The sequence below is a fragment of the Coenobita brevimanus genome, chromosome 79 (assembly GCF_032717465.1).
Source record: "Coenobita brevimanus isolate Jiangsu-jjx chromosome 79, ASM3271746v2, whole genome shotgun sequence".
Classification (NCBI taxonomy): Eukaryota; Metazoa; Arthropoda; class Malacostraca; order Decapoda; family Coenobitidae; genus Coenobita; species Coenobita brevimanus.
In genome coordinates, this window is record NC_137032.1 from 32,301,879 (window position 1) to 32,315,198 (window position 13,320).

General features: G+C 43.1%; 1 protein-coding gene across 1 annotated transcript in view; it reads left to right on the forward strand.

Annotated features, from left to right (window-relative positions):
- Positions 1–5,310, forward strand: part of LOC145409084 (uncharacterized) — a 79,038-nt gene extending 73,728 nt beyond the window's left edge. Inside the window, exons 8-10 of the mRNA XM_080279630.1 lie at positions 136–297; positions 4,197–4,851; positions 5,035–5,310. Of these exons, the coding sequence (XP_080135756.1) occupies positions 136–297; positions 4,197–4,851; positions 5,035–5,310 (1,093 nt within the window). The remainder of the gene's footprint in view (positions 1–135; positions 298–4,196; positions 4,852–5,034) is intronic.
- Positions 5,311–13,320: the final 8,010 nt, after the last annotated feature.

Here is a 13,320-nt window from a genome sequence, read left to right on the forward strand (position 1 = left end):
TGCCCTCAGTCAGTCTCCGAACACCTCTACGCTGTCTCCAAATCCCACCTCCTTGCATCTGAACACCTCTTTCCAGCCTCCAAACACCTCCAGCCTGCCTCCAACCTCCCCTTCCCTGCCCCCCAAGGTCCCGAACACCTTAGCCTCGTCCCCAAGTGCCCCGGCCCTGCCCCGCGCCCGGTGTTGCAACTGCCCCGATGCTGCGCCGGCCGATGCAACGGTGGAACAGCTCGTACGGGCCATGAGGAGGGTGGTGCTGGACATCCTGGAGGACAACGCCACCTCTACACTGCTCAGGTAACTTGGGTCCCTATGATTCAATGCCTCAGTCTTCTATTTCTCTGTTTTTTTTTCCTTCCTTCCTTCCTGTCTCTTCTTTGCATCAGTCTTCTGTGTCGTTTTTTTTCTATTTCTTCCTGCCTCTCTGTTCCTTGATCCGTTTTACTCTGCACAGGTAAATTGTGATTAGTATGATTCCTTTCCTCAGTCTTCTATGTCCCCATTTTTTGTCTACTTTCTTCTTTGTCTTTCTTTTGTTTGTTGCTGTATTTTTCTCTACTTCCTCCTTAGTCCTTCTTTTCTTTCGTTTGTGACTTTTTTTCTCTACTTCCTCCTTAGTCTTTTCTTTTGTTTGTTGCTGTTTTTTTTTTACTTCCTCCTTAGTCTTTCTTTTGTTTGTTGCTGTTTTTTCTCTACTTCCTTCTTAGTCTTTCTTTTGTTTGTTGCTGTTTTTTTTTCTACTTCCTCCTTAGTCTTTCTTTTGTTTGTTGCTGTTTTTTTTTCTACTTCCTCCTTAGTCTTTCTTTTCTTTCGTTTGTGACTGTTTTTCTCTCTACATCCTCCTTAGTCTTTCTTGTGTTTGTTGCTGTTTTTCCTCTACTTCCTCCTTCGTCTTTCTTGTGTTTGTTGCTTTTTTTTCTACTTCCTGCTTAGTCTTTTCTTGTGTTTGTTGCTGTTTTTTTCTCTACTTCCTTCTTAGAGTTTCTTGTGTTTGTTGCTGTTTTTTTTCTACTTCCTCCTTAGTCTTTCTTTTCTTTCGTTTGTCGCTGTTTTTTTTTCTCTACTTCTTCCTCCTGCGCTGTTCCTTGTTCCAGTCCACGCCGTCCAGGAAACTTGTGATTCTTATATGTTCCTCAGCCTTCTGCTTCTGATGTCTGTACTCCTTCTCTCTTCTTTATTGTTCTCTATACCGTTTTTTCTTCCCCCATATCTGTTCATTACTGTTTTTTCACCACTGTCTGTTCGCTGCTGTTTTTTTGCTTGTACCATACCTGTTCTGTACCGTTTTTTCTTCCCCCATATCTGTTCATTACTGTTTTTTCTCCCCTGTCTGTTCGCTGCGGTTTTTTTTGCTTGTACCATACCTGTTCTATACTCTTCTTTCATCCATATCTGTTTATTAGTTTTTTCCCCCATAGTATACTTTTTCTGTCTGTCCTCCACTCTTCCTCCCATTTCTCCCGTCACATTTTATTACTCTTCTTCCCTTTTCAGGTGGCATTACATTGAGTGACAAGCCTAACGGTTTCCTGTAGGCCAGGAAACCATTTACAACGCTGGGTGGTAACCATATAGCCAACCCTTACGTGTTCCCTACGTGTCAACAAGTGGGTTGGCGGAGGGTTAGTGCCCCTCCCCGTAAAACCACAAACTCAACGTCAAAAACAGCCACCCTGTACGGGATACTGGCGTCTGGTTATAGATAGGTAGATAGACACTGTTTTTTCTCCCGTATCTGTTCATTATTGTTTGTTCTTCCTCAGCTTTACTGTTTTTATTACTTTTTTCTTGTTTTTCCTCATATGTGTTTTTTGCAGTTTTTCTTCCCGCGTATCAGGCAAGTGAGTTCCCAGAGCAGCGCTATTTTTGACCCACCCTGCATAAAAAAACACATCCTGTTCCCCCCATGTCCCCCCTCCCCCCAAAAAATAAAAAAAAATATATATATATATATATATATATATATATATATATATATATATATATATATATTGGAATAAGAGGCTTGAAAATTGAGTTAGTGTTGAGGATATTGCCTGTCAGTCATAGTAGTGGATCTGTTTCATCTCTCTCTCTCTCTCTCTCTCTCTCCCCCCTCTCCCTCTCTCTCTCTCTCTTTCTCTCTTTTCTGCATGTGGAATATTCATGGTGGAAATGTGCAGTTAATTAGTTAAATTTAGTCACGTTCCTGTCATTGAGGCTGTGTGTGTATGCGTGTGTGTGTGTGTGTGTGTGTGTGTGTGTGTGTGTGTGTGTGTGCATAAAAGAGATGGTGGTAGTTTTATGTTGCTGTGGTGTGGTGTGTGGTAGGAATGTTGTTGTGGTGGTGGTAGTGTAGTGGTAATGTGGTGGTGTATGGTGATGGTGTGGTGGTGGTAGTTTGTGATGTGTTGTGGTGGGTGTGTGGTAGGGTGCTGGTAGTGGCGTAGCAGCAGCAGCAGTAGTAGTAGAAGCAGTAGTAGTAGTAGTAGCAGTAGTAGTAGTAGTGTAGTGGTAGGATATTTCGTGTAGTAGTAGTAGTAGCAGTGTATCAAGTGTGTATATTATTTATCGCACACATGACAGGACACACTACCGCTATACCCTTTCCCGTAGCCTCTGTCCCGGGGCGATTAATTTTGGTGATTTTTTTGTTGGCCTTCTAACACCTTTCCTCCAGCGATTTATTTTGAACGGTAGACCATTTTTTCCCGTTTTATTTTGGTGATTTTGTTGGCCTCCTATACACCTTTCCTCCGGCGATTTATTTTCAAGGAGAGACCATTTTATCCCGTTTTATTTTGGTGATTTCGTTGGGTTCGTAGCACCAGTTTTTCTGTGATTTATTTTGAAAGGTGGACCATTTTATCCCGTTTTATTTTGGTGATTTTGTTGGGTTCTTAGCACCTGTTTTTCTGTGAGTTATTTTGAAGGGGCGACCATTTTACCTGTTTTATTTTGGTGATTTTGTTGGGTTCCTAGCACCTTTTCTGTAGCGATTTATTATGGAGAGGAGATCATTTTATCCCGTTTTGCGTTACTAAGCCAAATTGTGTTGGTATTAAACGCACTGCCACTGATCTAACTCAGCTTAATCCCTTCATGTGGTGGCACTGATATAACCAGGCGGCGGACCTGCCCGGTTATACACACGTCTCTCAACCCCCCTCCCTATCCCCCGAAAAGTGGATGGCGGACGGCATTATGGTAACTTCAGCCTGCAGTTTACTGTGTTTACGCTGAGATAAGCCGGGGGTTGCAATACTACTACTACTACTACCACCACCACTACTACCACTGTTACTACAACAACTACTACTACTACTACTACTACTATATTGATGACACATAGGCCTAGTATCATTGGCCTGTATTCTCGCCGGTTAAGGAAGTTCCCTAACACCGTTTCCCAAGAGATTTATTTTGATTATTACACCTTACTGTCTTACCCTGTGTCATATAAATCCTTCCAATATCGCCATACTCTGCATAAATAACGTACTAAAGGATATTAACCAGCCATATCCAGAAATAAATCGCTGAGGAAAAGATGTTTGGGAGCTTCCATACCCGAAATTAATACGGGCGATTGTGTCATTATTTTCACCTGTTTCGTCACTATTTATTTCAGTGAGTTATGGTGTGTCTGTCAGGAGTTTGCACCATCATTTTATTTTTGCGTGTCACTTCACTCAGTCCTGTCTTACAAGCTTTTTTCTCTTCCTATTATATTGTTTTTTCGTTTGCCCTCAAAATACTCATCACTGTCCTTCATTCTTTGCAGGTTTTATTTCTCCTTTCTTCGTCTGGCTTTAAAAATTCAGTCCTGTGCTTGATTATTTGCTGGTTTTAATTTTGTGGTTTGGTAAATTGAAGATCGTGGCGATTGAGGCGACATTGCACAACACCAGCCGCCAAAATGATGTAGCTGTGATGTAGTGTAGTATTACCTTTGCCATGTCCTGTTGTGTGGGATGATATACAGTGTGTGGTGCTGCCATATCCTGGTGACTCTGCTGCCTAAGTATACAAATCTCCCTCATCCCCCTCCCTGGCCCCCACAAGGAGAATGATGGACTGGATGAGGAGAGGGGGGGTAACCAGCCTGCAGTCCACAGGGTTCAGGTCCAGATGAACCAGGGGCCACAACAACAACATCAACAGGACTCTCATCAATGCCAGTCTCCTCCTAAACCTCCCCCATTTTGTGTGTGCAGGGCTCGTGTGTCCCGCCAGCGTCTGTCGGCCTCGGTGCGTGACGACCGTGTGCGTTCCTCATCGTCCTCGTCGTCAGGGTCGGCCTCGTCGGGGTCCAAGGTGGCCGTCATCACCTCCGGCAGCCCCCCCGACCTGCCGCCCCCTGACCCGCCTTCTGCCGGCTCGTCCCCCTCGTGCTCCTCACCCTCGTCCCTCTTCTCGTCCCCGTCGTCCACCTCGTCAGGGGGCGAGGGCAAGAAGGCTGGCGCCCCCGTGCCCTGCCCCGGTGTTGATGATGATGATGCCAGTGCCTTGCGGGGCAGCGGTGACGCCGGCTGCCAGGCCTCCACCCCACCCGCCCCCGCCCCGCCCCTGCCCCGATCGCCCCACATGGAGCCCATCTTCCTGCGCTGCGCCCGCCGCCCAGATCACACCCTCGCCCTGGCCCACGCCGCCGCCCGGGCCAGGGAGGAGGGCCAGCATGCCCTGAGGGGCCCAGCGTCCCCCAGCAGGCGGCCCGACCCCCAGGCCTTGGCTGGGGACGAACTGCAGGTGCGGCTGAACGCTGTGCTGCACTGCCCCCGCCCCACCCCCGACCCACCACCACCCACCCACACCCCCACCACAGCCAGACACACCTGCCGCACCGCCGACGATGACGGTGTGGCGTGGTCTGTGGGTGCTGGGATGGGTGTGGGTGCTGGGATGGGTGTGGGTGTGGGTGGTGGTTTGGGTGTGGGTGTAGGTGTGGGTGGTGGTTTGGGTGTGGGTGTAGGTGTGGGTGGTGGTTTGGGTGTGGGTGTGGGTGGTGGTGTGGGTGTAGGTGATACCTGCAGTACATACTACAGTGAGGTACAGGAGGCGCCTCGCCCCGCGGATAACTATGACCCCTGGAGCCAGGCGGAGGAGTGGGGTGCACCCGCTGCCCCGGCCTCGCCCCCGCCCCCGCCCCTGGCCCCACCCAGCGAGGCGGGGCTGCAGGGTGAGGCGGGCGCCCCACACTACGAGGGCGAGGACGGCCCCGTGTACCCCCGGCCCCGGTGCTCCATCTTCACCATCAGCGGTACACTGGCGGACCCCTTCGGTACCAGTGCTAGGTACTCCCTCACCTCACTGTCCACCGCACACTTGTAACACCACCACTACCACACGTCTACCACACTACTTATCCAACCCTACACTCTACCCTCTCCACCACACTCCTTCACTACTCCTACACTACCCTCTCCACCACACTCCTTCACTATTACACTACCCTCTCCACCACACTCCTTCACTACCACACTCTACCCTCTCCACCACACTCCTTCACTATCACACACTACCCTTTCCACCACATTCCTTCTCTACCACACTCTACCCTCTCCACCACACTCCACTACCACACTCTATCCTCTCCACCACATTTTCAACGCTTCACTAATACTCCTTTCCTTCTACCACACTCCTTCAGTACTCCACCACATTTATAACTTCTCACCTCCTCCTCCACACCACATCCACCACACTTACACATACTCCACAACACCCCACCACACTCAGTAGCCTACATCCTCGGTACACCCCTCCTACCGCATTTCTGTACCGCCACACCACTTCCCTGTCTCCCAGTTCCCACCGCACTTTCTAAGCACCCTACCACACTCTACCACAGCTCAGTACTCCACCACAGTTACTTAGCACACCACACCTACTGACATCTTTACCACACTTTCCACGACTCTAATGTACACCACACTCACTACCACATCTGCTTTGTACACTACCACACTTCCTCCTCCACTACCACACTTTGTATTACACTCCACCACACTTATTACTCCACCACATTCTCCACTACAGCTCAGTAATTCACCACACTTAGTAATTCACCACATCACTACCACACCTGCTCAGTACACTACCACACTTCCTCCTCCACCACTACCACATTTTATACTACTGTACTCTCTACCACACTTTTTTACCACACATTCTCCAGCTCATAACTTCACCACACGTAGTACCTTACCACACCACCACCACATGTCTCAGTACCCTACCACACTCCACCACACCCATTCTACCACACTTCAGTACTTCACCACACCCATTCTACCACACTTCAGTACTCCTTCATACCTATTCTACCACACTTCAGTACTCCACCACACCCATTCTACCACACTTCAGTACTCCACCACACCAATTCTACCACACTTCAGTACTCCACCACACCCATTCTACCACACTTCAGTACTCCACCACACCCATTCTGCCACACTTCAGTACTCCACCACACCCATTCTACCACACTTCAGTACCTCACCACACCCATTCTGCCACACTTCAGTATTCCACCACACCCATTCTACCACACTTCAGTACTCCACCACACCCATTCTACCACACTTCAGTACCCCATCACAACCATTCTACCACACTTCAATACTCCTTCATACCTATTCTACCACACTTCAGTACTCCACCACACCCATTCTACCACACTTCAGTACCCCACCACACCACCACATGCTCAAATCCACATATAACTGACTATCCACGTGTTATCCACATCAATTATAGAGTTATAGAGCCAAAGGTGATGATAGCATTTTGTACTAGAGTTATAGGCAAAGATAGAGCATTTATATAACTGAATTAGACTTAGAGGAAATTATAGATCCATTGTAATTATATTGAGTGATAATTGGAGTAATAATGATATAGAAAAATGATAGGATATTAGGCAGAGAAAGATGGTTAGGATTTTGTACTAGCATTATAGATACATTTATTTATTTATTTATTTATATAACTGACTGATAAATGAGGTAAATGACGTGCGTGCTGGTGGCTGGTGTTGATTAGTTCCCAGGTGTGCACAGGTAAAGGTACTGTGCAACAACAAGAGGCGCAATGCATGAGCAACCTCACAGCACCATATTCTGTGCACGCCTGGGGATTCCCTAATAGCAAATAGTACCAGGCAATTCTAGGTCATGTGTGTAATTAGTAACATAGTTGGGTAATTACGGTAATGATTATAATTGATGCTAGTGATATCATTGGGAAGGGAAGGGTTGTTAGTAGCGTTTATATTAGCCAATTAGGGGTCATTAACATAATTGATAGTCATGTTATTTGAATCATTATTACGGTAATGGCGAACTGAGGGATATATATTTATGTAATAGTGATTAATGTGGTAATTGAGGTAATGGTGTTTGAAGTTTGCATGATCTTTGACGTTCATAATTCCCTGTGTACTGTACAGTGTATTATTTGTGTACATTTCATCTGTACCTTCAGCACCCCTTATGTACAGAGAGAAGTACTGTACTAATGTCTCACTGTACTCTGTGTTATTTCTAAGTTACATACGGTACTCTTAGTGTTGGGTTACTATTACATACAAATGCTGGGTCAAGTCATGGTAGATAGACGAAGTGTTGAGTGGTAGTGTGTCCTGTCATGTGTGGGGCAGCATAAGTTGACACCTAGAATACTTTACACGTCTGACACAAACATAATTAGTGATATGTGAAGTGTTTTCGAGCTCCTGGCCTTTGGTTCCTTCTTCCTTGTATTAAAAAAAAAAAGTGTGTCTTATCATGTGTTTGGCAGCATAAATTGTCACCTAGAATACTTTACACGTGTGACACAAACAGAACTAGTGATATACCAAGTGGAAGAGGTAGTATGTCCTATCATGTGTTTGGCAGCATAAATTGACACCTATAACACTGTATACATCTAACACAAACCTAACTACCACAACACTTGCTAGTTCACATGCACTGCTTTCTCTACAGGCACCTGAGCTCGTACTTCTCGAGCTTAGGAAAGACTTAGTTCCAGCTGTCACTCTCCCATGATGAAAAGGTCCATCCCTTACAGAATGTTTGACTACGATACCATTTTGTAAGTTTTTTTTTTTCTAAGTATATGCCTTTTTTTTTTTTTTAGTGGCTCAGAAGGGTTCACTAACATCTGTTCTGTGGCGATTTATTATTATTTTTTATTATTTTTAGTGCTATTATTATTATTATTATTATTATTATTATTTTGTTTTTGTTAATGTATCATTATTGTTATTGTTATTATTATTATTATTTTATTATTATTATTATTATTATTATTATTATTATTATTACCTGCATAATACATTTTACACCGATAACACACGAGGAAACTGAGGTGTAATATGCTAGCTAAATCGCTTAAGAAAAGGTGTTAGGCACTCACCAAAGCCCCAGATAATTACGCTGTCGGTAATTGAGGTAATGACTAACACGAGTAATGGTAATGAGATACTTTTCTAACATATTAACATACTCTGCCACTCCCTCTGCCACACCCACGCCCACACCAGGAGACTGAGCCGTACCCACCATACAAGTAATGGGATATTTTCTAAACTAACATACTCTGCCACTCCTCTTGCCACACCCACGCCCACACCAGCAGACTGAGCCGTACCCACAAGAGCAATGGGATATTTTTCTGCCACCCACGCCCACACCAGCACACTGAGCCGCTCCCAGCACACAAGACACTGACGAGTTTCAAGTACAGGGCTATTGTCGGACCACCCTAGGTATCTGACAGTCTAACATATCTAACTTGCGCCTCTAATCTAACGTTCTAGCCTAGTTTTAACTTTCTAACCTATTTCTAACATTATAAATTCTTACGTATTTCTAACAAATTCTAACCTCTCTAACCAGTTTCATATATTGTAATGTCTCGGCATATCCTACCCATTTCTAACATCCTGATATATTTCTAACATATCTAACGCTTCTAACTAACATATCTAACACATTGCTAATACTCTGACATATCTTATATTCTGTCTTGGTCTATCCGACTCCCATTTCTAACATCCTGATACATTTCTAACATATCTAACATTTCTAACACTAAGCTTTCTATCACCCTAACATATCTAACACATTCCTAGCATCCCAGCCTCTTACACATATCCAGTATTTCTAACATCTTGCTATATCTAACATATCTAATCATTCTAACACCACAACGTAACACATATGTATCTAACACTTCTAACACCACCACCTCTCTAACACATATCTAACATTTCTAACATTGTGGTATTTGTAACTCACATTTCTTGAATTATATGTGTTAGTTTCTCTCTCTCTCTCTCTCTCTCTCTCTCTCTCTCTCTCTCTCTCTCTCTCTGTCTATCTATCTATCTATCTATCTATCTATCTTTCCATCTATATCCATCTGTCTGTGTATCTGTCTATCAATCAATCTATCTATCTATTCCTGTCTATCTATCTATCAGTATATCTATCTGTCCCATCCACATTAAGTATATATATTAGAAGCTTTAGTCAATTTAAAAAAATAAATCATGTCAGGTCCGTGGAATCGAAATAATATATATAATGTGTTGGCTGTCTGTCTATCTATCTATTTATCTATCTGTATGTCTATCTGTGTCTTCATTTATTGCCTGTTTTATCTATCTGTTGATCTATTTTGATATAGATATAAAGAGGGGGTTTATAGAACGCCGCGTTATTATTATTATTATTATTTTATTACTCGTATTAAAATTAGTTGTGGTTCTGTTATTGTAGTTACTGTTATGGCTGTATTATTATTATTATTATTATTATAAGTAGTAGCAGTGGTAGCAACAGCAGTATATTATTAACTATATTTGGTATTATTATTATTATTATTATTATTATTATTATTATTATTATTCCCTACTAATAGATCTTAATATGTGGTGAGGGTGTGTGATCTATCTGTCTGTCTGTCTGTCTGTCTGTCACTTAGAGCTAGTAGTGACATCATTTACCGTGTGATGTCAGTGATGTCAGAAGTACATGAAATCTGACATCTTTTTTCTCAAGCATTTACAAGTTTTTTCAGTGGATGGAGGACAATGTAATCTGGTGTTTGGATTATTTTGGTTATATTTGAGTTATTTTTCCTTCCTCTGTTCATCTTGTGTTAAAAAAAAATAATAATTGTGATGTCACGTGTTATCAGAATTCTAACCTTTCCATCTCTGACATCAACAACCAACGGAGTGACATCAGTGACATCAGTTTCTAGGCCATCTCAGTGTCAGCAGGGTTCAGGTGGTTTTAGCCAGTGATGTCAGCGGCCCAGTGCATTGATGTCAATGATGTCAGGGAGCTTAAAGTATTTCCAGCTTGTGATGTCAGCGGCCTAGTGCATCAGTGACGTTTAGCTATTGATGTCATTGATGTCACGGAGTTTCAGATATTTCCAACTAATGATGTCACGGGCTTATGATACCAGTGACATAAGTTTCATGCGACAGCACAATCTGATGTCAGCAAATTGACGTTTTCCAGTTTCTGATGTCACTTTCCTCTGTTCCCATCGTGTCTAGCTTTTCATTGACGATTTATATTAGTGACATCAATTTCCAGACCTTTCTAAGTTGATGTCACACAGCAAATTCAAGAGGCCTCCAACCAGTGATGTCAGCATTCTAAGACATCAGTACGACAAGTATCAAACGTTTCCAGTCTGTGATGTCACTGAGGTCAGCAATCAATTTCAAACATTTCCAGTTTTATGTCAGTGATGTCAGCAGAATATTAACGTAGTGACTTCCAGCTTGTGATGTCACTGCCCGGATTATATTGTTAGCATGTTGTTACCCCCAGTGTGATGTCAATGCGAAAAGTAGTGATGTCTGCGAAAAGTAGTGATGTCAGTGCGAAAAGTAGTGATGTCAGTGCGAAAAAAGTGATGTCATTGCAAAAAGTAGTGATGCCAATGCAAAAAAATAGTGATGTCAGTACGAGAAGTAGTGATGTCAGTACGAAAAGTAGTGATGTCAGTGCGAAAAGTAGTGATGTCAGTACGAAGAGTAGTGATGTCAGTGCGAAAAGTAGTGATGTCAGTGCGAAAAGTAGTGATGTCAGTGCGAAAAGTAGTGATGTCAGTGCGAAAAGTAGTGATGTCAGTGCGAAAAGTAGTGATGTCAGTACGAAGAGTAGTGATGTCAGTGCGAAAAGTAGTGATGTCAGTGCGAAAAGTAGTGATGTCATGGCCACTAGGTTACATAGTTCGTGACATCCTTTACTCAGTTGATATCAGATGAAGTCAGTATTACCAGACATCACTTTGCGAGTCAGCTGAGGTTAGTACTACAAGACACTGCTGTTAGTTTGACATCTTGTATCAGCTTGACATCAGTAGTGACGTCAGTGTGGCGGGTAATTCAGGTGGTTTTAGCTTAATCAGTTGATGTCCACAGGTGATGATGATGATGATGGTGGTGGATTGATGGTGGGTTATTACCGGTATTATTATTATGATGGTGGTAATGATTTTGGGTTATTATTATTATTATTATTATCATTATTACCTCCGCCAAGGAGATTATGTTTTCACCCCTGTCCGTTTGTTTGTTGGTTGGTGCGGATCCGGATGAAGGTGTGGATCCAGGATTCTCTCTCTCTCTCTTTAACATTGCGATATAGGGCGTTGGCGGAGGTATGCCCTCTACTGAGTGCCATTCTTGTCATTATCAGACCTTGGCCAGCATCATAGGTAATACAGATTTCCATAAATAAATATATAAAATAATAATAATAATAATAATAATAATAATAATAATAATAACAATGGTAATAATAGTGGATCGATATTTCAATACCATCTCTGAGTTATGTGACATCATTGTTATATAGCTGTGATGTCAGGCCAGATGTCATTGTTTAAAAGTGATGTCAGTTAACCAAAATGATGTTAGTATTACGGTATCTGACTTCAGTGAGGCTTGTGATGTCAGTGTTAAGTGAAGCACACATGTGATGTCAGTGTAAACTTTTGGCATCATCGGTGTTATGTGGTGATGCCCTGGTAATATATGATGTGTTACGAGGTGATGTGAGTGTTACGAGTTGATGTCAGTGTAATGATTTGACATCACCAATGTTACGAGTGATGTCATGGTTAGTTATGGGGTGATATGTTACAAGTGTTATATTGTGACATCACCAGTGTTACGTGGTGATGTCAGTGTTATATTGTGACATCACCAGTGTTACGTGGTGATGTCAGTGTTATATTGTGACATCACCAGTGTTACGTGGTGATGTCAGTGTTATATTGTGACATCACCAGTGTTACGTGGTGATGTCAGTGTTATATTGTGACATCACCAGTGTTACGTGGTGATGTCAGTGTTATATTGTGACATCACCAGTGTTACGTGGTGATGTCATGGTTAGTAATGACGTGTTACGAGGTGATGTGTTACAAGTGATGTCAGTGATATAGAGTGACATCAAAGTGTGACGTAGTGTTAGTGATTCCTGTTAGCCTTACCCCACAGGACTCGCACTGGACTGGGATTAGGGACTTCACTGATACTGCTCCCTTATCCCCTTATACTGCTCCCGTATCTCCTTATACTGCTCCCTTATCCCCTTATACTACTCTCTTATCCCCTTATACTACTCCCTTATCCCCTTATACTGCTCCCTTATCCCCTTATACTGCTCCCTTACCCCCTTATACTGCTCCCTTATCCCCTTATACTGCTCCCGTATCCCCTTATACTGCTCCCTTACCCCTTATACTACTCCCTTATCCCCTTATACTGCTCCCTTATCACCTTATACTGCTCCCTTATCACCTTATACTGCTCCTTTATCCCCTTATACTGCTCCCTTATCCCCTTATACTTTATCACCTTGTACTGCTCCCTTATCACCTGGGCAGAAGTAAACCCAGAAGACGTTCCACAAGTAGGAATTTGAGGTACTAATATATAACCGGGCAGCCTCACCGGCCGGGTATATCAGTGCCACCACGTGAAGGCGTCCAGCTCCTAGGCAGAGTAAAACACAGGCGAGTAGAGGCTGTAGAAATATTGCTAGTCACGAAGAAGTGCCCTGGGAATATCTGATCCAACAACAGAGCGATTCACAGTATATATAAAACGATCTAGTGAGTCATTTTTATTTACAGACAATGCTAGTCACGAAGAAGTGCCAGGGAGCTCCTAATCCCACAAGAGCGGTCAACAGATATATATATATATATATATATATATATATATATATATATATATATATATATATATATATATGTATATATATATATAAAAGATCTAGTGAGTCATTTTTCACA